The 25776-nt window shown below is 33.3% G+C and overlaps 1 protein-coding gene and 2 pseudogenes across 1 annotated transcript; all 3 read left to right on the top strand.

Annotated features, from left to right (window-relative positions):
• The first annotated feature begins 4108 nt into the window (after positions 1-4108).
• On the top strand, positions 4109-5143 carry LOC125839063 (putative F-box protein At3g10240; annotated as a pseudogene).
• A 7791-nt stretch (positions 5144-12934) lies between these two features.
• Positions 12935-13834, top strand: LOC125839019 (uncharacterized). Its single transcript, XM_049518015.1, has one exon. The coding sequence runs from the start codon at positions 12935-12937 to the stop codon at positions 13832-13834; it is 900 nt and encodes a 299-aa protein (XP_049373972.1).
• A 162-nt stretch (positions 13835-13996) lies between these two features.
• Positions 13997-15063, top strand: LOC125839018 (uncharacterized; annotated as a pseudogene).
• The last annotated feature ends 10713 nt before the right edge of the window (positions 15064-25776 follow it).

Below are 25776 nucleotides of genomic sequence, written 5' to 3'. Positions count from 1 at the left end.
TTGATTTTTGATTCTCTCCAACTCTTTCTTGTGAAATCATAAAACAAACAACATAAATCACCTGAGTTCACGATGAATACAATCTCCCCATCGAAGAATGATGCAAATCTAGGCTCTGTAGTATTCCATATCGAGGGAACCCCAATAATATGTCTCTCCCATTCTCTTTTTGGAGTCTTCTCTAAAATCCATAAGTCAAAGTATCTCCTTACCCATTGTCTGTAATCTATGACCCCTAATTTACCCTTCACCTCTATCAACTGGTAATAGTACACAAACTCAATTGCATCCCACAATGTAATATTTTCGATTTTTTCAGATTTAACATCAAATGCAACTATAGATGTAATCTGCCATAGCAGATTGATAGATGACTCCATTAGTGCAAACACTGGGCATACTATACGGAATACAAGGGAAAATGTTCTGAGTGTCTCTCCATGATATGTCTATGCCTAAAGTGAAAACCCAGTACTTTGTGAGCCTTTCTCGAGGATGATATGCTGTCCGGAGAACTTTGTACTTGTTTTCTTCCAGCTCAAAACCAAATGAAAATGTATTCCAGCATTTACCTTCATAAGAGCTGGGCAGAAGTCTTACTTCTTTTGTGCTGGGATTGAAAATTGCAGCAGGTTGCATACATGACCCAAGCACAAAATAAACTATTAACACAATTCATACGAGAATATGCAGGGTTGCCGTTGTGAAAATCATATTCAAAAACCAGAGAATTTGTGGTAGCACACTTGAAACGCATTAAGAACTTATCCACTTCGGAATTTATCCATGGAGTGAGGGTAGAATTTCTGAGTTCCTCGATTTTACGTATCCATCATTTTTGAATTCATCTTATACTTCAGGAATGAGCAATTAATTAATGCCATCTGTTCGATATTTGTCTTGCAGACCTGTTATTAAAGACTTTGATTCAAGAGCAGAAAAGTAATTTTTTTCTTGGAATTTCTGTTGATCTAATATAACCAATTAGTGCTCCACTAAACTACTCTTATTGGTTCAAGTAAATATTCACTGATCCGAAGAAAGTAGACAGGATGGGGCAAATAGAATCCGCCAACAATCAAACACCAACACTCATTCTCAGTCGAATGCAGCTTCAGTGACTCCAAATGATGAAAGTAAACTTAAAGTTACATTGATTCAGAAAGAGACTCACAGATTTTTGATGCAGCTTCACTGCTAGTTAGCTCTCATAAACTTGAGTCGAGAGGAAATTCGGATCTTGTCCTACTTCCAGTCTAACCTATAGCAATGTGTAGCTAATCTGTGATCATTGGTTGGTTATCCACAAGATCCATGATGGTTCACTTGTAGGAGCACGGCTCATGATGTGTGTTAGGAAAATGTCATGAAATCAAACCTCGTTCTGACAAAAGACTGGTATATAAGTAAAGGTAAAGAGGTAGATTCATTATCCACCGAGGAGTTCAAAACTTGCATCAACTGGCTCTTAAAAATTTCTTGGTTATTAGAAAGAGCCTGACAGATTTTTTGGTTCTAATCCCTGAATGTGACGTAGAGAATGTTGGTTCAGTTCTTAATTTTCAAAATTCTTTACTGTTCTGTTTTAAAGTTATAACAATGCTTCTTCACAGTTCTGTTGGCCTCATTTACTTTTGGTTTTGGAGTCGGTGAAACCAATTTTCTTGCTACATCAGTTAAAGTTCTTACAAGTTAGTTCACCCATGCCATAGTAATTTTAATGGAAATCTGCATTGTAGCTTCAGCAAACAAAAGTTTAAGTGCAATCGATAAACGTGAGTGGGATTCTTCACTTCAAAGATTTACAATATATTTGGATGAATTCGCGTGAACAAAATCTTAACATAAAATAAAACAGTTCCTGAAAGGATATCAAGTGAAAGGACATACAAGCACTCATGATGTGTTCCCGTTTGAACAAAATTACCCTAACAGAACGAGAGTTTCGACATAACTATAAATGCCTCTGATGTAGTTTTCCTTAGGAAGTCCCATGATTTTTAATTCCCTCCAACTCTTTCTTGTGACATCATAACACAAACAAGCACCAGATTTTAAGATGACGACGAATACAATCTCCCCATCATGGGCCATGAAGGATGATACAAATCTAGGCTTTAAAGCATTCCATATTGGGGGAACACCAATGATATGTCTCTCCCATTTTCTTTGTGGAGTCTGCTCTAAAATCCATAGGCAAAGTATCTGTTGTTCATCTTGTATTCCTAAGATACTTAGAACAAAACTTTGAAGAACTTGGTAAGACACAATAAAGTTTAAGAACATTTTCACAACTAGAAAATTAAAACTAGTAGAGAAACTAGAATCAGAAACAAATTAGATAAAATATACGAAATATTTTTTTTTCTTAAAGAAGAATTGTTGTCAATCTGACTCCAACAAACTTTGCAGAAACACGAAGTTACCAAAGTTTAATGAACCAGTGAAGAACACAAATTAATTCACAAATCTAAAATCTGTAACACATACCAGAATTTGGAAAAACAGAAAGAAGATCAAGCCCACTGAATGCACAGTGTCCCCTTAAGGAAATTATTCCCCCCTAGTATCCGAGGTTTGATTTGGAATATGTCCTCCCAGGATAGAATGATCTCAATCACCAGTGTATTGATACCCAAAACGCTAGTGTCAGCGAGCCACTCAACGGCAATAAAGTACACTTAGAATACTAGATTTAGTAGTAGAAGAAGTCCAGAAAAATTCTATATATAAAATGAGAGGAAATTCCTCAATTTATAGAAAACAAAGGGTAGTGTGAAAAGGTTCTTATTGTGCCTTACCGGAAAGGTCACAAACCTTTGTAAAAGTCACAATCTTTCGGAAAGGTCACCACCTTTCATAAAAGTCGCAACTTTTCATAAAAGTCTTAACTCTTCATAAAAGTCGCAACTTTTCATCAAAGTCACAACTCTTGATAAAAGTCGCAACTCTTCATTTTCCATTCACACCTTGTAAAACCCAACAGTATCCACTTACCCATTTTCTGTAATCTATGACCTCTAATTTACCATTCACCTCTATCAACTCGCAATAGTACACTGACTCATCATTCCACAATGCAATAGTTTCAGATTTTTCAGTTTTAACATCAATTGCAGCTATAGCATCACCATAAATAAACTGATAGATAACTCCACTAATGCAAACACTATGCTTAAAATAGAGAATAGGAAAGGAAATGCTTTTAGTCTCTCTCCAAGATTTGTCTATTCCTAAAGTTAAAACCCATGATATGATGTCAAAAAAACTTTGAACTTCTTTTCTTCCAGCTCAAATCCTAATGAATAGTTACCAGGAAAAACTTCTTCATCTATGTTGGGAAGAAATCTTAGTTCTCTTGTACTCGGATTAAAAATTGCAACAGATCGTGTAGTGCATTGGTCCCAAACGCAAAATAAACCATTAACGCAATTCAATGGACAAATGAAAGGCCAGGGAGGTAGAGGTCAATAAATCTCGCAATTTGCAAAAACGGAGCAGAGTCTTTTCTTTCTCTTTGCTCAGCAGTGGAAAAAACTGATTTTCTTTCGCGCAGTAAGAATTTTGTTCCGCCACGATGAGTCATAGAACAACAAGTATGGATATTCACAAAATTTGATTTCGAGACAAGAGACTGACCAAATTTTGTAATACACTTGAAACGCAGTAAAGATTTGACCGGAAGCCATGAGAATATTTCAAATATAATTTCATCTGGAATTGACAAATTCATGTTCTTCTGATTCATAGTTGGATTATTTTTTTTTGTTTAAGGTCTAAAACCTTCCATGGAGCGTATATTTATCAGTTGATTTGTATGAGGTTTAATGACTTTAGGATTCTCTTTTTGCCTCTACAAAATAAAAATATAAAAAATAGTGCACTTTTCTATCAGAATTAGGAGAAAAGGGAGAAAATTAGTAATACATCGTTCTATGGGACCTATTTTTAGAAAATAATTTTGTTATTTTGGACACAGAAAAATAGAAGTCCTAAACTCATTAAAAAAAGGCGTCCAACTTGACAAATCAACTCCTAAGTATATGCTCCATAAGAGAAGGGTTTTAGACCTTAAAAAAAAAAAAGCGTCCAACTTGTGTACAAGAAGATGAATCCATCAATTCCTGAAGAAATAGTCATTCAAATATTCACATGGCTTCCTGTCAAATCACTAATGCGTTTCAAGTGCATTACTAAATTCTTTAATTCTCTTGTTTTTGAATCATATTTTACGGATATCCATACATCTCAATCTATGATCCGTCAGAGTGGAACAAAATACTTCTTGGACAGAAGGGAATTTTATGAATTTGGAGATGGAAAAATCTCTGCTTCCAGCCTTTGGAGTTTTGATGAATTCCCCTTCTATATCCCTGTAGGTTCTGATGTCAATTGCGTAAACGGTTTATTTTGCATTCAGAAACCTGCTGCAATTTTAAACCCAAGTACAGGAGAAGTAAGATATCTTCCCAAACTAAATGATGATCAGTCTCTCCTTTACTATTGGTTAGGTTTTGAGCCAGAAGAAAACAAGTATAAAGTTCTTTTGACACGAGATGGTAGCGGATTGTACATAAAACAGTGTGTTTTCACATTAGGCATAGACAAATCATGGAGAAAGACTCAAAGGATTCCCAGATCAGTTATGTACAAGCCCGGGGTTTGCATCAATGGAGTTATCTATAGGTTTGTTTACCATGGAGAAACACTTGCTATAGATGCATTTGCTCTTAAAACTGAAAGTTTCAAACTTATTGTATTGAAGAATTAATCTAAGTGGTGGTATTACGAGTTGATAGAGGTGAGGGGTAAGCTAGCAATCATTAATTGTCCAAAATGGTCATGTGAATATATCCACTTGCGGGTTGTACGACAAATTCAGAAAGAAGAAGAATGGGAGAGTCATATCATTCACTTTCCTTCAATGTGGAAGCACATACCACCAAAAATCATACCCCATGTCATATTGTCATACATGTTTTGTGATGGGCAGATTTTGTTCATCCTCAACTTAGAGTTAGGTGCTTTATGCTCGTGTTATGATATCACAAGACAGAGTTGGAGAAAATTAGACATAAAGGGGCTTCCTACGAACCACCGCATCAGGGGCATTTATAGTTACACAGAAAGACTAGTTATGTAGAAATTAAGTCTCTTTCTATTTTAGAATTTTTTGCAGTTAGTATGTTATTTTTATTGCATCTGGATATTAAGCATCATTTAGTGTCAAATTAGTATCTAAATAAAAGTATATGCCAATACAAATTTATTTACCGAGGATGATTTTATTGTTATGTTTTATTCATGTCAACCCCCAGCCGTCCAAGTTAGACTTGTGCATTTTAAAGCAGAAACATATCATTCATTTTCCTTCAATATGGAACGACGTAATATCTCAGGACCTATGTCATCTTGCAATTTTCAGTTGCATTCTCGTTTTCAACTTGCAATTTTCAGTTACATTCAGTTGCCTTTTCGTTTTCAACTTGCAATTTTAGTCAAATTCTCTTGATTGCACCTCATTAGTAGCAACTTACTGATTATTGCAAACACCTGAAGCATTCACAATTTGTTGCTGCTATCTCTCTAGGTTTAGGACATAAAGCTAACTCTCGATCATCTGAAACCTCTAAAACACCTCTGTTTCCAGCAGCTTTTTGATGACCAATATTACCTGTATAAACATCCATTTAGCTGCACGATTTTGCTCAGAAGTGACAGCAACCAATTGTCATCTAAAGCAGTAGCATTAATGGTATCATCATCAGTTTGTTTGTTATTTAAGATCAAACGGCAACTAAAGAGGCTTGTTAGTTTCACCCTACTAAAGAGGCTTACGTAGATAGGAAAAAATCATCTAGTGTTTCTTTTGGTCTCTATTGGAATTTGAACTTGAGACCTCGTGATTCTTGTTTTTCTTCACTGATCACTAGGCCACATTGTTGAACGTGAGGTACATTGAACCTGAAATAGGGAGGCAAATATGTACATACATTATAGGGCTATTTATACCAGAACATGAGAAATTATATTTTCTTGTCTAATTTTGTGGCATTTGCATAGGCGAATTCAGCGTCAGGGATAGCAGTGAGTGATGAATGCAAGCTGAACTTTTCGGAGTTGAAGACAAAAAGGAACCACAGATATATAGTGTTCAAGATTGATAATTCAATGCATCAAGTTGTGGTTGAGAAAGTTGGGAAACATGATGAGACTCGTGAAGATTTTGCCAATGAATCACCTGATTACGTAAATAATTTCTTTTACATTATCAGTGTACAGAACTTAAGATTTAAATTGTTTATGGAGCTAACTAAAGCATGTTTAATTTTTACATGGTTGGATTGTAGAGGCCTTAGTCATTTGTTATTTCTTTGAGTATGGTGTTCAATTTTGTCTATGTAGGCTACTAATATGATGATCGTGTGACAAGTTAAGCCTCAATGTTCATTTGAATTTTGAACCTACTATATTGCCCTCTGCTTATCAATGGACTCTGTTTTTCGTTCTCTAAATGCTAACGTACTCTTACTTGATTATTAAACTAGATTTCACTTTTTCCCCAATTTTAGATAAAGTAATGATACTCTAATTGGCATATTCAATCAGATGAAATCTTAATTCTATTTTTAATTACTTCTACTACTTTTAAAATGATTTTGATACTTTTAAAATAATTTTGATAATTTGTGTACACGTTGTTATAGATAAACAAAACAGGCGGTTGCACTTTATGCACTCACTTGAAAGAAAGTACTCAGCAAAACAACAAATGAAGAAAATCAGTTATAGAAAGTGCAAAATATGCATCGACGGAAGAAGAAGAGACGTGCAAGAGAGGAATATTCCACCGTCCTATTGAATGCACAATTCAAATGCTTGGCATTATGAAGCATTCCTTGGCTTACCTCGGCAAAATTTCGCTCGGAGTATTGAATGCATATTTGAGATCTATGTACTTTGTGTATAAGGGGTTGTTGGTAGAGTGTATTAGAGACATAACTTCCCCGCAAATTTCTCTCAAGACATTTTTCATTTTTCCAAAGCTAAAGAGTGTGGAGGGCATTTTTGTAAATAAATATTTTTTATAGAAGTTATGTAATGCATTTTATTTTTAAGACACCAAACCAAATATTACATAAGCAATGATCTAAGGATAACTAATGCATGCATTACTAATGCACTTATTCAACATTCAAATCAGTGGGACCATGCCGGTACGACTAAATATGCGTTAGAAAGGTCAATCCCTCCCCTACGATACCAAAAAAAATCAGGCCTCTTATGCACGTTAGCAAACGCCCCCTAAATAATGTGGATATATTGGGATGCGGGAGTAGGTGGGGGAGTGGTGGTTGCTGTCTTTTCACTCAAAGGTTTTCCATTGAGCTATTAGACCCAAGTTCCATGGTCTGTCACTTCATCATACCACTTAGCCTTAGTAGGAAGATTCTAGAGTTATGAAGAGGTTCTTAAGTTTAAGGGAAAAATTGGTATTTGATTGAGAAAAGAGAGGGAAGAAAGTTTGTAGCCAAGGGAGCTATCAAATGTCAATTAACAAAAAAAATAATACTTAGTACTTCCTCCATCATTTTTACTTGTTTATTATATTAAAAATAGATGTTCATTTTTAGTTGTCCAATTTAGAAAATCAAGAGATAATTCACTATTTTATACTCCATCCGTCCCATTTTATGTGAGATAGTGTGACATCTTGTAAGTTGATAACTAGGAAGAGGCTTAAAAATTGGAAATTTTCATTTTTGGAAAGAATTTTGAAAATCTGGAAAATTTGGTTAAGTATGGGAAAAATGTGAGTTTTTGGCAAACTTTGAGCAGTCATAACTTCTATATCCGGATGAGTTAAGTGTAGTTCCAGTTATGGTTGCAAAGTTCGTGGAATGGTCTTTCCAAAGCCACTGATTTTGCTCTATTCTGAGTTCATATAAGTGAGTTATGCCCTTTGGAAGTTGGGCAGTTGGAAGGGAAATCCGCCGGAAACTGTAAGGGTATTTTGGTCTTTTCCCTAACTAATTCCTTTGGTTATATTTTAGTGTGTTAGACTGATTTTTTATCAGTTCTTCCCTATTTTAAAGAGTGAGAGTAAGGGTTTGAGAGTGAAGAGGAGAAGAAGAGGAGAAAGAGAAGATCAAACAAGGTTTCGTCAAAGATCGTCGTGGATATCGTCGGGGTGATCCCTACTAGGTATGTGAGTCCATAGTGTTGGGTTGGTCCTTTCCCCCACACCCCACACTCGTTTTATTATTGAGAAAAGATTGGATGTGTTGTTGAAGTTGTTCGTTGTGTTGTTGATGTTGTTGTTTGTGTTATTGAAGTCCCTTGTTGTTTTGGGCATGTTTCCGGTTGTGTTTTGAGTTGAAATCTATTGTATGTTGAGGGGTTTATGACCCTAAGTGTTTGGGGCTGGAACCATTGAAGTTTAGAAGGTTTAGAGTTGGAGAAAAGAGGGAGAAAAGTCGGAATTTAGGGGAAAAGGGATGGGGCGTCGAGCCTGCCAGCGCGCCCCAAAAAGGGTTCTGAACTTTCCCCCTTGGGGCGGCGCGCCTAGCAGAGCGCCAGCAGGCCCCCTCTGAACTTTGAGGGCTGGCGCTCCGCGCCTTGTAGAGCGCCAAGGACGCCAAGATTTCCCATTCTTTCCCCACTTTTTCATACATGTTCCTTGTTAATGTACCTATGTTTTATAGTTGTTTTCCACACTCCAAGGTACGTCTAAACGTCAAGAACTTATCCATAACTTGTGATCAAACACCTTGAATCCATAAATCCAATTCAAGGAGAGTTAGTTTCCAAGTCAAGTGAAGTTAAGAGTCAAGCTTAGAAGTTAAGAAGCAAGTCAAGCAAGTCTTTAAAGTTGTTCAAGAGTCTTTATTGAACGTTTTAACTTCAATTTTAAGGCTCGAGTTTCAAGTTAAGTAAAGAGTTACAAGTTAAGCCAATAGTTTAAAGTTGAGTTCATTTCTCAAAAGTTATTAGAGAACTATATATTCCCAAAGAAGTTTTAAAGGAATGTTTTCACATTTTAACCAGATTGGAAACTAAGATTTCCAAAGAGCCTTCTAGCTAGTTTTCATAAAGAAAGAGAGGAAACTAAGATTTCCAAGATAGCCTTTGAGCTATGTTTTTGAGTAATTATCTCATATCAGCAGGAAGAAACATGTTTTAAAAACATAAAAGCCAGTACACTTTTGGGAGTAGTATCGAGCACCGAGTTAGGGGAGCGTTCAAGGAACCCACAGCCCACATAGAACCATGTTAGCCACCATGGGTAGAAAAAGATCATACTTTTTAGATGAATCCTTTTCCAGATAGACTAGTGGATCTATTAGGCAGTTCAGGTCCTATACCTTTGGCCGGGTACATGATGCTCTGGCAGCGTGAGGTCGATCGCTGTACCATCCCTATAGCTCTATGTGATGGTTGTCGGCTAGAGAAACTCCCACAACAATTATTGTATTTTCATACACAGAGATTATTGTATTTTTATATACACCAGTTCATTTGTATTTCTATATACATCGCAGGCTTATTGTATCTTTGTATACACACAGAGTTTATAGCATGTTTTAAACAGCTTTTCTTTATATTGCACTTGTTTTAAATTGCATTATATTGAAAGGAGTCAGTCAGGTTGAGTTGAGTTGAGCCAGGTAAGCTATTCAGTTTCTTCCAGTTTTCCTTCTAGCCTTTGTTGCTTAGTTTTCCAGCTCGCATACTCGTACATTCCATGTACTGATGCCCGTTGGCCTGCATCTTATTATGATGCAGACACAGGTACCCAGGATCAGCATCCAGCACGCCGTTGATCCAGCTGAGCACTCCAGAGTTAGTGTGAGCCTCCTTGATTTCCAGAGGACTCGGTTATTTTGTGTTCTTAGTTTTGTTTTGTAAGGATGTTGTGGGGTCTGTCCCAACATCCATCTCAGTATTTTAGAGGCTTCATAGATAGTCAGTCAGTTAGTATTGAGTCTCTCCTCTATGTATATATATATATATATATATGTAAATATTCTATTTTGAGACTCTAGTTGCCCTTTTGGGCCAGATTTTTATCAGTTAAGTTGTTTTATGTCTTTGCATGGCATTGAGTTAATTTATTGAGTTAGGTTTCCGCTGAGTTAAGAAAGTCAGGCCAAGGGTTTGCTTGGGGCCAGCAATGGTCTCCGGGTGCTGGTCCCGCCTAGGGTATAGGCTCGGGGCATGATAGATAGTTTGACTCGGCACAGAGTTTAAGAAAGAAAGGAAGACTTTTAAAACTTGTGGTCCAAAATGAATGATAGAAATTTGTGTGGCTGTAAATCATTTCATTAAGGATAAAATAGACATTTTACAGCCAAATTGACCGGGGAGTTTGTTCCCAGGCAACTACCTATGCAACTGGCAAAGAAAAATCATATGACAGTGTCAATAGATTTAATAAGATCCAATCAACCCAAGAAAAAGTGATGAACTATCAAGTGTTGTTGGACAGATTTGAAGAAGAAGACACAAGGAAAATACTTTAGGTTACTGTAGACGGGCAACCTATTTTTTTTAATTCATACATTTGTAAAAGGAAGGTTGAGGTTGATAACACAACTTTCTTCTTGGCTTTTATATTTTTGCATTATTTAAGTATCATCATAGAGTATGTTACTAACTCAATGATGGTAGTAGAATACCTAGTGCTCTCTAGTTCTTATTTTCTTCATGCTTGTTAATTAGTAGAGGTTCATAATCTTATTAGGTATGCAAAGGTATGGCCTAGCCCCCTTGCTTGTACTTATCCCAATTGAGGGTTTTTATATTAATAAAACACCACTAGACACTCTGTCTAGTGGTATATTTAAATTTTTTTTAAAAAAGACATTTTACAATCAAATTGTTATTTAATATAGAAATGCGTCATTCTTTTTGGGACTAACTAAAAAGGAAAGTAAGCCACATAAATTGGAACAGAGATAGTACTTATTTTACCTTTTTCTAAAACGGGACAACCTCGACACATGACTTTAACAAGTGAAACTCCAACATAAGGTATTGCAGGTAGAGTTTCAAGTTTCAAATACTAAGTTCAAACTCTAGAAGAAGTACTTGGAGTTTGGTATCTTTATTAATTCAAACTATATGAAAAATTCATGCAGTTTTAACTCGAATAATTTATCATGTTTGTAATATTTGGAGTGAAATAATGTTAAATAATTAGTTTTCTTAGTTACCAAAATTATGTCAAAATTTTTATTTCACTCGTGATACCTCATGATAAATATATAGGTTTTGAAATGTGGTACCATGAGTGAAATATTATTAAAGGATTATTTCACTCATTGTACCTCTTTGAACTCGATTACACTTTCCTAGAATTTCAACTTATACAAGTGAAACTCCAAGATTGTGTAATGGAATTTGAATTTACCGTTGAACTTCAGGACAATTTTCAAATTCCAACACTATGTTAGAGTGTGCCGATGATCCTACCAGTACACTTTGAATTTTGTGTACGAATACTACATTTATTTTTTTCTTATTGAGTACATGACATATTTCGGTGGCTGCTATGCTACCTCAATTGTGACTAGCGTTTCCTGAATCCAAGGGTCGGATGCTTCTTTCGAGCTGCTATGGGTTTCTCTTTTCCCTCTAGTTCATTTTTCGGACTTAGAATCTTTTTATTTCATGGTTGTATCCTCATATTCTAGACTACGTAAATGTTTGCTACACGACTTTCAGATTCTAGGGGTTATTTAGCAGATGTTTAATGATAATGGTTTTCAGTTATAAACTTGTGTTTAATGGTTGGAAATTGTACTTCTGGTTGCTTAGTTGATTGCACGTTAATAGATATATAGTTAGTTCTCCCACGGGGAGTTAGTGTGTGGGGTCCTCTCACAGCGGGTTGGGTCGTGACCCTAAATTGCATCACTTGCATTCATTCACTCTAATGGCTATATTTTTGTTTAAATCCCACAAACATAAATTTTCTGTCCACTTTTAATTGTCATGTTGCACTTTTCGAAAATAATTTGACTAATTTTTAAATTTAAATTAGATTACATTAATTCGATATTTTAAACAAAAATTAAAATATTGAAAAACTGTACAAAAAGTACTATAAATTCCAATTTATTGTATATCAATATGATGAAAGAATGCATTGTAAAATGTTAGTCAAAGTTATTATCGTTTGATTCTAAAAAAGAAAACTATGACAATTAAAAGTGGACGGAGGTAGTAAGTATTAAATATTCTTATGTTGGCTAACACTTAATAGCAATTGGGTCAAAGGTAAGGGTTAGTAAGGCACACACTCGTAGTTGCATGGTGAAATTTACTTATTAACGGGACCAACCACTAAATAGGTGATATCTAATTTACCGATCTTGCATGCTAGAAACTAGATAAGATGGTTACTACTATAAGGTTTACTGTGTTAAGGACTAATGGGGAACACAAATACCCTAGTTTTTTCTTCTATTTATTTTACAAACATTAACCCTGGTTACATTAATAATGTATACTTAAAATCATTCAAATATTTTTTTATTTCACAACCCCCCCCCCCCCCCCCCACACACACATACACCCCTTAAAGATATAACTTGACAAGGTGGCCAGGAGGGTAGCTTGTAGTTAGAGGATTGGTTGTCCTCTACTACAAACACCCAAGTGAAATCGTTCTTTACTCGCTACAAGTATTTCTCCCTAGCTCTCTAGTTCTATTAGCTATCATTACGTTATATAACTCTAAATATGTTATATAATTTCCCTATCACCTCACTCTATAAGTCTATATATATAAAAGTAGAAAGAAGCCTTAGCCGGTAGTTAACATTCCAAATCCGTTAGATAACTTCCCAACCGACTTGTATAAATTCTCTACTAAGTAGAAAGAAAGACGTTTTTCAAGAGAAGAGATAAAGAAACGAAGAAAGGAAAAATGCAGCAATACGAAAATGGCAATGCAGGGGGCATTAATGGCGGAATTCTTGCGGGAGTTGATAATCTGCAGGATCCGAATGTGAATGCAGGCGACTTTGTGTTGAATAACCAGTTTCTGGGTAATGGTCTTGCTGAAGAACAGAATAATCTTGCAAATGTTAATGCACCTGCAATTCTTGATAATCAACCGAATAATGTATATGCAAATGGGAATGAAGGCATTAATGGAGGAATTCTTGGGGGAGTTGATAATCTACAGGATCCGAATGTGAATGCAGGCGACTTTGTGTTGAATAACCAGTTTCTGGGTAATGGTCTTGCTGGAGAACAGAATGATATTGCAAATCATGCTAATGCACCCGGAATTCTTGATAATCGACAAAATAATGGGAATAATGCAGGCTTTAATGGAGCAGTTCATGTGTTGAATAACCAGTTTCTGGGTAATGGTCTTGCTGGAGCTAATAATGATATTGCAAATCATGTTAATGCACCTGGAATTCATGATAATCAACCGAATGCAAATGGGATTAATGCAGCAGTTGTGTTGAATAACCATGTTCTTGGTGGAGCTGATAACGAATTGAATGGTAATGAAGGTGTTATTGTAGGAAATAACTTGGGATTTCCAAATGTGGATCAGGTGGATCGTATTCTGGAGGTCACTAACAACATCATTCAAAATGAAGATGTCATTAATATCTTGGATCAAGAAAAAATTGCTCTGTTCAACGAGCTATTCGAGGCATCAATCGCTCCTGAAGAAGCAGCTATCGGAATGGTTGAGGCGGGCAATATAAATGAAGATGTAAATTTGTGCATTAGTTATGCAATCACAAAATTTGTTACGCCATGCTTATATGGTTCTGGGCATTGGTCTAATGGAGGTGAGGAATAGCCTAAATGAACATCAAATTAATGCCTATATAGATATTCTCCATCAGAACAACATTTTCCCAGTCAATGCTAATGAACAAGCGGCCAGAGGAAATAATAGATAGTCATAGCTTTGTGCCAGAAAATTCATCATAGTTACATATAATGCGATGTTTTCCTATTCATGAATTTGTGGTGTGTATGTTCCAAACTTAAGTCATTCATTCATTGTTGTTTCTTTCCTTTCATACTCTTTTCACTCTCTGTAAGCGGAAATGCTGAGTTACAAGCTCTAATGGACTTCATGGACTGTTTCTGGTAATCCATGTGATGGTTCTTTTGAAGGTATTGCTTGTAATAAAAAGGGTCAAGTTGCTAACATTTCTCTTCAAGGGAAGTTGTCACCTGCCATTGAATTGCTGGGCAGAGAAATTTCTAATTTGGTTGAGCTATCTGATTTGTATTTGAATGTTAATGAAGAACTTGGAAACATGTCAAACTTGTAACTATGATATAACCATTTTACTGGTAGCATATATACCCACTCAACTAGGGACTGTAACAAAGCTCAATGTCCAATCAGTTAACTTGGGAGTGTTGATGAGGGTGGACTTGTATATTCTTTTCGGTTCATTTCCTTCAAATTAAAACTTGCGGATGCTCCCCTACTTGATATCTGAAACAGCAAGATTTCTGGCAATGTGCCTCCCTCTTGCTTTGAAGAGATCGATTAGTTGGAGGTTTCCAGTATGAGAACAATCCAGGACTATGTTTCCCATCCTTGCGAGTTTGTACATCTTTGGATCACTCGAACCCTATGGAGTTGGCTCAAGTGGCTTATCTACTAGAGATCGGTATTCCAGAAACAGCTTAGAATCTCAATCTAAATTGCAGCGGAAATGCCTGCAAAACCTCACAGGCATCTGTCGTTGTAGCTAGGGGTTATTGTGGTTACTATGCTATAGGAATTCTTTCCTTCACGGCACTATAGAAGACGAAAGCAGAAACTTGGAGGTGGACTGGAAATGTGTGATATCGACCAGGCCAAGGAAGTTAATAGGAAGAATGGTTCTCCCCTAGTCAGTCTTGAGTACTCGATTGGTTGGGATCCGTTGGCTGTGGGCCGGCGTTATGGTGGAGTTTCCCAAGAGATTCAATTTGGAAGAGGTGGAGTCAGCTACACAGTACGTTGCTGACAAGAATCTATTGGCTAAGAGCAACTTTTCAACTACATATAGAGGGACTCTGTAAGGGTCCTGACCCGGTTACTCGACATAGTCACAGTGGCGGCAAAGGGTTAGCATGAATGACTTTGTCAAGGGCCTAGGTGCGGGTTGAATCAATCATGTATAATGTGAGCAAAGTGTTAGCATGGCTTAGTGGTGCCAAATAATGTTGGTGAGACAGTGTCATGACATGACATGGGCAACAGGCCATGGCATGGCATGGGTGCTGACCGGCATCGGTTGTGGGCAGGTTTGGCATGTGGAAAACACATGGTCTGGTCAAGTGCGGGAAAATCGAGCTGAGCTAAATTAAAGCATAGACAAATATGAATGAAACGCAACAAGAAAACAATGAATGGCACGAGTGGATTAAAAGTTAGCATGGCCAAGGCAAAACGCAGGCAAGGCAGCGGCGGGCAGCGGCAGGGTGTTGGCAGTGCGCAGGCATGGAAAATGGGCGGATGGATTCGGGTGGACTTTGCTCAACCAATGACTATACAATGTTTAGACATTGCATTGGAGCCAAAAATATGGAGGGAAATGGCAGCAAAGGGGCGAAATCCAGTCAGCCAAAGTCACATGCGGCGGTTACCTTTTTGTAACCGCTTGTGTCCAGATTCATTGTAACTATTGTATACTTTTTGAATTCGAAATTTGAATGCTCTTATCAGTTGGGGATGTCAACTGAAGTTTAATTTAGTGGGCTGAAGTCATGACAAATGTAAGATATGCGTCACAATGCTATGCAATGTAAAACACAAGGCAACCACATGGTCTATAAATGTGCAGCCTTAGTGTGGAATGATTGGAGGGTGAAAGAGGGAGGATTAAGTCTGGAATTTCACCAAGACACTTAGAAAAAAACGTGAGGGTTTTAAATAGTGTCAAAGGCAGCAATCGACTTGTGATTGTGCCTAAGTCGAAGTCGAAGTCGGAACAGAATTGTTGTTCTAACGAGTGAGTCCTTTGTATTTACTTTGATTACTAATATAAAGGTTGTGTTTGCCCGTATTTTATGTGTGTATTTAAGTTATTGGCATCGAAAATTATTCTAAGGCAAAACAGAAAACGCTATTAAACGTTAGGCAGAATAGGCTGTGAATAGGCTGAGTTAAGTGTGGGACTTGACTGCCGCACTATGGGCTAACCTCTTGCACTGTATTTAGGTGAAGTATTCTACCCGTGTGACAGACTCTAAGAGATGGATCAATTGTTGTTGTAACAAGAATTGCCAAAATTAGCAGTTCAATGCGTGCTGCTGCTGAATCGTCCAAATTCCATGACTTGATTAGCGAAAATCGCTTTGTTATGTACACATGAATGTCCAGAGGAGTGAAGAGACCAACCATGGAAACAATCGTACGAGAAATTGGTAATTTAGCTAATGATTTTCTTCCATCAACTATTGCCTTTTCAAGGAGTATTGGAGCCAGAGGCGAACTAAGGATTCTTACAATTCTTCTTCTTATATTATAATGAAGATTGATAATATATGTGGCGTGTGTTGAATTGATATGTGCTAATTAACTAAATTTTAAATTAATAGATCAATCTAAAATCTAGTATTAGTATTAAAAATATTTATAATACTTTTAGCTAAATCAAAATATAATTTGCAAAGCATGTTGCAACCTCTTTAGTACACTTCTCTCTAGTTCAATCTTGCAAAATAAAACGTTTTTTATTTAATCAAATAAAATTTCATAAAATATGAATATATAAAAAAATGACGTTCACTTATCAATTAAAACAAAAGATACTATAATCAAATTATTTTTAAATAATTATTTATCAATATAATTTTGATGTTAAGAACTTCTTATCGATATAAACTTGAACATCTATATATAATCAAAATCTGTGATAACATAGAATCTTAGATAAATTCAACAAAAAATTGAGTTCATAATTTTTTTTAATCAAATTAAATTATATCTGCTAATTTCTATATTATTAAATTTGTGATCATTACTAACTTATATTGTGCTAAATTATAAATAATTTTAAATACATACCTTTGATGTTGATTTCATTTTCCAGAATCTAATCTCCAATTTTTATATGAAGATTAGCACTTAAATTTAATAAAACACGTAAAACAATGATTATATAGAAGAGAAGAAAATTAAAGAGAGATAAAAAAAAAGTTAGAAAGGAAGTTTTGCAATTTGTGTTTTTTTTTTAATCAGAGTGGTATATATAAAGCTTATTGTAAAAAAAAAAAAAATTGTAAATGTTTTCCTTTTACCGTGAAACTCTTGTTCCTTTAACTATTTATTTTTTTACCGTGAATCTTCCTTCCGTCTTCTTCTATTTTTTTCTGTTAATTTCAATCCTTTTTTTAAATGTAAAAAATATTTATAATTTTTATTGAATTACTTTTTGGATAAGTTTCAATTTATATCTTTAACTGTTTTTTTTTACCGTGACAGTTGCACTTTAAACTCCTATAGAATCTACTTCCGTCTTCTTCTTTTTTCCGTTAATTTCAATCCTTTTTTTAAATGTAAAAAATATTTATAATTTTTATTGAATTACTTTTTGGATAAGTTTCAATATATATATATATATATATATAGAGAGAGAGAGAGAGAGAGAGAAATTTTTTATTAAATAATATAACTACCCATTTTTGTTTTTGGCAATTTTATTTGACAATTTTTTACATAATAATTTATCAAATTAAAATTATATTTTTTTGGAGAGAATTTTTAAAAAAGAATATTCAAACTGAAAATTTTAGAATTATTCTGATGATGAATGTTGCAATATTTTGCAAAATACGAATTTCCAATATTTTAAATTTATTCTTTTTAAAAAATTATAATTTAAAAATATTTATGTTGATGCTATTTTCTTATTACAAAATATTGATTTGAAATACTAAATTCATTTTCTATAAACTCAAATTTTGAATTGATATTTTTCGTGATGTGTTACACTTTTGTCTTTCCCATTAACATGTTAAGAAGATCAATATGAGTATCGAGCCATTTCTTCACCATTATTGAGATTTGAGAACAAAGAGAAAAGAAGAGTGAAAAATTGTAGGCAATAGATTTAAAGATAAAAACTTGAGAAGTTATAAATACATTAAATTTACTCCGAAATAGGGGTAAGGGTAATTTGAATTTTTTAAATTAGTTTATAAAAAAAAATTCTCGCAGTTTTTAATTTAAGATAGAATTGGGAAGTTAGTAGATAGTTAGTTGATTTTTTTTTCATTAATAATTGAGAATTTTAATTACTATAAAATTAATTTGAATTTTTTTAATTAGTTTATAATAAAAAAATTCTAGCAGTTTTTAATTTAAGATAGAATTGAGAAGTTAGTAGGTAGTTAGTTGATTATTTTTTTTCCATTATTTTACATAGACTTTTAATTAATTTTCAATCCTTTTTTTAAATGCAAAAAATATTTCTAGTTTTTATTGAATTAGTTTTTGGATAAATTTCAATTTATAAATTAAAATAATTTAAATTATGAAAATTTTAAAATAGAAGAAGAAAATAATTAATCAGTTACCTATATTTTAGGAATCCACTACTTCCTTTACGTAACTAAAAATTTAAAAGATAATACTTAACATTTACAAAAATTTAAAAATGATCCCACTATTTTTTTTAAAAAATTAGGCAGTTAGCTTTGAATTAGGAACAAACACATTCAAATTATTATTATTTTTTTAAAAAAAAGGGAGATCAAAACATCAGTTTTTTTACGTAAACAAATTTTAAAAAATGTTTTTTATTTATGTTTTTTAAATTGTTATTTATTATTTAATATATCTACAAATTTTATGGTGCTGACATGTGTCTATATTTATTTAATTAATTATTGATTATTTAAAATTAGTTAAATTTTAAAATTAAAAAAAATTGTTGTGTTGACATGTGTCGTTCTAATTCTAATTATTGACATGTGTCTATATTTATTTATTTAATTATTGATTATTAATTATTTAAAATACTGAAAATTTGTGGTGTTAACATATGTCATTTTTTCTTCTCCTTTTATATATAGATAGATAGAAGATAGATTTTAAAATTGTCCAACTGTTTTTTTTTTTTAAAAAAAAAAAAAACAGGCAGTTAGCCTTTAATTAGGAACAACTAGATTCAAATTATTATTATTTTTTCTAAAAAAAAAAAGATCAAACCATCAGTTTCTAACGTAAACAAATTTTAAAAATTGTTTTTTATTTATGTTTTTTTAGATATATATATATATTGTTTTTTAAAAAATGAATGGAAAAAAACTACCCCATTTCTACAACTAAATACTAATAGACCGTTTTAATTTTTTTAATGGTAATTTTATTGTTTTTTTACAATCAGTTTTTTAATTAATTTTTTAAATAATTTTAATAATAATTATTGTTTTTTGTGATGCTGACATGTGGCACTTTTTCTTCTCCTATGATATATAGATAGACTAGTAAAATTACTCGCGCTTCGCGCGTGAATTTACTGTCACGAAATTTATAAAATAATACTTTAACCTATCAAGCATTAAAACTAAAACACTATATTATCTTACATACAAGATTACGTAGTAACAAACATTTATAATGTAAAGGAAAATGAAAATTATTACACCTTAACATTTATCTTTAATAACATAAGCATAAATTAATGACTGTAAAAATACATACCAGGATTTGTAACATAAGCAATGGTGTCAGTGAGCCACTCAACAGGAGCAACGTACACAAATATTTAATTGTGAAGAAGAAGAGGAAGAGGTTCAAAATTTTCGTTGTTTTAAAATGAGAGGAAATCCCTCTATTTATAGACAACAAATGATAGTGTGAATAAATGTTTATTGTGCCTTATCAGAAATGTTACAACTATTTGAAAAAGTTGCAACCCTTTGAAAAAATCACAACCTTTCATAAAAGTCACAATTTTTCATAAAAGTCGCAACTCTTCATTAAAGTCACAACTTTTCATAAAAGTCGCAACTCTTCATTAAAGGGGAATACTAGTTTTGAAAATAAATAAATTAAAAGGGAATTCTGGTTTGTGGTGGCGCCACGTAGGCGGGGCCTTAAGGTTCTCTTTTATATATGATATATGATATATGATATGATTTGTATTTATTATTTTTAAGTTTAATAAAATACTAGTAAATAATTAACACGGTGCATTTATTATAATTTATATGTATAGATATATAGAGAAAGATTTAGTAAAAGAATAGATTCCTAATCCAACTCCAATTCCAATTCATATCCCTTATTTGAGATGAGCATAAATTGTTTCCATGAACAACAAATAATTCAAATTGTAAGTTTCTCCAATATTTGTTCTTTGAATCTCTCCCTCATACATTATGATTTCATTGAAAATTGCTCATTCCTATGAAAGTCCTTGTTGTTGTTGGACCTTAATTTTATATGTCTAATATTATTTTAGTCCTTCTACTAATTGTACTTGGGTTCTCGATTAGCCTCTTTGATGGTTGTTAAGAGACTAAACCCCTTCTGTTAATCAGAATTCAGATGTGTATAGTGATGATATTTCCGGGATCTAAACAATTATATAAGATGATTTCTTCTCTTGCTCCGTCGGAAATGCATTTTATCCATCTCACTGTGATTTCAATGGTTTAACAGAATGCATTTTATCCATCTCCCTGTGATTTGTATATGCAAGCATGTTTTTAACAATATCCTATACAACTTTCACTTGTATTTTTTTCTCTCAGAATCACAATGATGAATAAGAGAGTTGCAGTTGAAGTTGATAGACTTTCAGATCTTCCTATTAATGTCATAAACTTGATTCAAGAGTACGTCAATCTTGATGCTGCTGCACGAATGAGTATCTTGTCTTGTAAATGGAGATACATTTGGGCTTCACACCCAAAGCTCTTTATCTATGAACCTTCTCTAGAAATAGAAACGATCAATCAGGAATAGTAAATGTAATCAACAAAATTCTGTCACTTCACTCATGTGGAGAAGACATTTTTCCTTGACATTATACCAATGCGTTTCTCCGAGCACTCTGTTCTTGATCAATGGAAGTTGTTCTTGTCAAAAAATGGCTCACCCTTAAGAACAACAACAATGTCAATGCTCCATATAATTTACTACAACAATTGTATCTGTCCAACTGTATTTTTCAACCACCTAATTGCAATTTCAGCAGAGGTTTCCCCAGGCTGGAGAATATTTCACTTACTGATGTTATCTTTGATTTAGATAATAACGAGTCATCATCCTGTTTCGTCCTCTGCTTACCAATCCTTAGGAAGCTGTCTTTTGTAAGATGCAGAGGTCTTTATCGCTTAAATATAAATGCCCCTCAACTTGTAAGTTTCGCAATGTCTGGCAGAGGCAGTGGCACCTTTAACTTGCATAGTATCCTCAAATGCCAGAAGCTCGATGAACTTATTTATCACCCACAAGAAGAAGTTTCACAAAATGATGAGATGATTAACATGCCACAGCTTCCCATCATCTTCCCTAAAATCAGACACTTCGTTTTTGACTGATACTCCCTCAAGGTAATATAATATGCAAATATTTTTGTTTTTTCTCTTAGAATGCATGATGCAAATAAATGGTTTGGTCATACGCAGTTTTTGATTAACTTATTTTCCGGGTATATGTCTAGTTTTGGGCATCTGGTATTGTTGCAAAGTGGCTCCCGAGAAGCTTTAAAACCTTGAACATTCTCCATTTGTGTGACTTGGATCTTAATAACAAAGAGCAAATGCGTTACCTTGTATACTTGCTAACAAGTTGTCCAAATCTGAGTTCGTTGTGTACTGTGGTGAGTTGTTGAATTCATAATTATTATTATTCCTGAGCCATGATCAAACTATGTATTACTTACTAATCTATACTCTTTTGTTTTTTTTAGATTGATTGTACGAAGAGCAATGGATTGAAAGCAAGTCTTTCCGAAATAGAGCGCTGCAAGAAAATTAAAGAACTTAATAATCTTGAAATTTTGAATTTAAAACAATTCCAGGGTTCATTGGAGGAAATTTGGTTTGTTATGTCTGTTCTCGCCTCTACGCCGTTGCTCAAGAAAATAATTGTTTCATTCCATAGAGGAGTTGATGAAGCGAAAGCCTCAAGGATTTACCAGTGGTTGATATGTTTGACAATTCTGCCTGGATCACCTTTTAATAAACCACAAATAATATGTGAACCACTGGAAAAAATATGAAGTTACATTGTATGGATGCTGTAAAATATTGATAGCATGGCATATCCCTTTATCAGAGATATATAAGCTCATAAAATCTGGACAATTTGGATTGGAGTTCTGAAGAATTTTTTGGTAAAGAGTGTTTTATCCTTGGTTAACTTTTGAATTACAATTACAAGAATTCCAATTGTTTTCGTGATTTTAAGACAACTTGTTTCTGCTCACGTGCGTTGCTTTTGCTTTTGAAGCAAGTGTTTGATCATACATTACTATAAGTGGGAACCAAAAAAGTTAAAAGTTGAATTACGATTTTACCCCTATTATAAATTAAAATATTATAAAACATTTAATTATTTAATTTAAATATCAAATTATATCATTTTAATTAATATGTTAATGACTTTTGCACTACCTTAGATTAATTCCTAATTAAAATATCTAATTTAATACATATTTATCATCTATAGTCTATATGTATATAATAATAAATTAATAATAATAATAATCCAAAAATCTCTTCATAAAATGTATAATTAATTAAATATTAAATTATTAAACAATAAATTGATCGTAGTAGACTAATTAATACTAATGATATTATCATCATATGAAAAGGCAATGCTGTCGTTGTAATTACTACCGATTTAAAACTAAAAGAAGAGGAAGGGTTGATATTAATTTATTCATTAATTCATTCATATGATAATATCATTCATTTTTGGTCTTTTCAAATTCCCTGGATTAATGGTGGAAAAATATTCTCTTTATAGAATTTATATAAGAAGGCCTAAGTTCTTGACATTACTATTAACGTTATATTCATAGATGATTCTCACTAGACTGTAGCCTTTTTCATATTTTTTGTAAGTTGTGCACTATATTTTTTTTTCCATGAAGCAATCATTGCTCTTTTGATTTGGTTTACTTGGTCAGCCAGCAACATTTGCAGCAAATAGGTAAGGATCGTACTTCATTTATCTAGAGATCGTATGAAAAATATTTATGTCACTATTTTTATTTATTGATTTCGATAAACATATTTCAAAACTTTTTTTATTGTTTTTATTTCTTACTTGACAAAAATGTTAAAATTCAGTGGCTATGACCTTTTGAATTACTATAAGTTGCATCTACTAGCTTTAAGTTATAATTTATTATACAGTCTACCAACTAACTATATTTAGATGCTCAAATTTACAGGTTTGGACAATCATTTTCCATATATGCAATACTCAAGTCATTCAAATAGGTTTATTGTCAATCAATTTCAACTTGCACTTTAAATGGCTATACTAAATTCTACAAATATTTCTAACACCTTAAATCTCTTCAATCACCCCACATTTGTTGTATTATTTCAACCATATCAAATTATATATATGCTCTTAAATTTGGCAATTTAAGGTTGAGTGAGTTCAAGGCACAAGAAGTGTACTTTGAACTATAGAACAGAAGACGTTGGCAAAAGATGGCATGGAGATGGTTTATTTCCGATATTATATTACATTGCATAAGGCACAATTTTCACTAATTTCTATTTTCTTTTGCAGGAATTAACTCAACAAGTCAGTAACATTCTATAGGTTTTAACCTTTGGTCAGTAATATCCCTATCTGAAGTAAGAAGATAGAACACTATATGCTTCTTCCTTGTAAGAATTCACTGCTTAATGTATTATTAATCTTTTTTTTCAATAAAAATACACCAACTTATGTTAGTTTCTTCACTTATATTATCTATCATAATCTTCCTTTGAGAAGTCTATGAATTTTGAGATGCAACAACAAACTAAAAGATAAAAACATGGATCCAAAAATGGTAGATGGACTGCATGGGGAAGAAGAAGTCGAGATGGTGATATCTAGGTGCACTTGAATTTGAGAAGGCTTGATTTGAAATATGAATTTATTTTTTATATGGTGTTTCATGCTCACACAAAATACATTGATGTTGACTTATTGTCATATTATATTTTATAATACAATATACATATTATTCAACTAATATTTTCTACCAAATTTCCAGTTTAAATGACTCATATAAGTAAATCAAATAAAGGATACTTATACATGCACTTATGATTTATATATATTAAATCAATTCTCTTAAGTTGATACAACTTCAACAAACACTACTTTCATCTGACAATAACTACTTGATAGGCATGAAGTATTTGTAACCATTAGTGGTGTTGCTCATATCCACACTATTTGTCGTTGAAATATCATTTAGGTCGAATATTTGATTGAGTAAAAGCACTATACAAGAAAACGTTATACAATTTGTTGACTGTATACAACTGCTAACTATAGTAGTAGTTATCAAAGTAATAGAATACAATGCTGAAGGAACTTTTATTTCTTTCTCAAAACTAAGGGGATCATTTCAACTTCATTTGATATTAACTTTTGGTGTGATGTACTTTGTGATGATAGTGAATATCGATTTAACTATTCATCAATTGAGCATGTATCCTTCACTTTCAATTTTGGTGTTATTTCTAATGTTTTAAGAAGTTTAAACTATTAGCATCGAATACACGTGCAACGCACGTGTCCAAAACTAGTTTAAAAAAATATATAAAAAGAAAAAGTACAAGTTCAAAATGATGAAATGTGATCTTATTTTAGTTTGTATGAGTAGTGAACTCAAGATGCCTGTTGATCTCAAAAGTTTGCTGTTATGCTTCAACTTTCTGGCCATTGGTTCACTGGGCGTTTCGTTTTACATTACAACAGGAGTATCGTTTTTGAATTCAGATGCATGTGAGGAACTTTATTGCAAGTGACCATATTCTTAATAGCAGTCGAGATAAGGAGAATTTTTGTCAGTGATGGAAGTTTAATGTCACTACGATGCTTATAAGATCCTAGCATTTGGTGGCTAAGAGTTTCATATACTGATAGTACTATGATTGATATATGATTGTGAGTTCCGGTTTATGGGATTTGTTAATTTTTAAAATTCTTTGTTCTGTTTTATTGTCAATACAGCAATGCTTAAAGGTCAATTTAGAAAAAGAACAATTTAGAAAGAAAATCGTGAGTGATTCAACACTTCACTTTTCGTGGTTGATATAATAAGTCTTGGATTGTTCTCAAATGGAAAGAAACTTAATTTCTACATAGAGAATCTTTCGACATAACTATAAATGCCATAGATGTAACTCTCCTTAGGAAGAGCCTTGATTTTTAATTCCTTCCAACTCTTTCTTGTGACATCATAACACAAACATAAAACACCCGGATTTAAGTTCAGAGTGAAGAGAATATCTGCATCGCTAACTTTGCATAGTGATATGATTCGAAGATAAGATTTAGATGATTGCAACACTAATATATTGTTCCATGTTGAAGGAAAACGAATGATATGTCTCTCCCATTTTCTTTTTGGAGTCTGCTCTAAAATCCACAAGTCCAAGTATCCAATTACCCATTCTCTGTAATCTATGACCACTAATTTACCCTTCACCTCTATCAACTCGTAATAGTATATTGACTCACGCAATGCATTCCACAATGCAATAGTTTCGGATTTTTTCAGATTTAACATCAATTGCGGCTATAGCACC

The sequence above is a fragment of the Solanum verrucosum genome, unplaced genomic scaffold (genome assembly GCF_900185275.1).
Source record: "Solanum verrucosum unplaced genomic scaffold, falcon-dt-bn FXZP01000163.1, whole genome shotgun sequence".
NCBI classification, from domain to species: domain Eukaryota; kingdom Viridiplantae; phylum Streptophyta; class Magnoliopsida; order Solanales; family Solanaceae; genus Solanum; species Solanum verrucosum.
The sequence above is the reverse complement of the archived record's forward strand: the minus strand, read 5'-3'. Positions and strand labels throughout refer to the sequence as shown.

Bases quoted from the DNA above. Each gene is read 5' to 3' on its own strand.
- LOC125839019 (XM_049518015.1), top strand. From the start codon at position 12,935: ATGCAGCAATACGAAAATGGCAATGCAGGGGGCATTAATGGCGGAATT.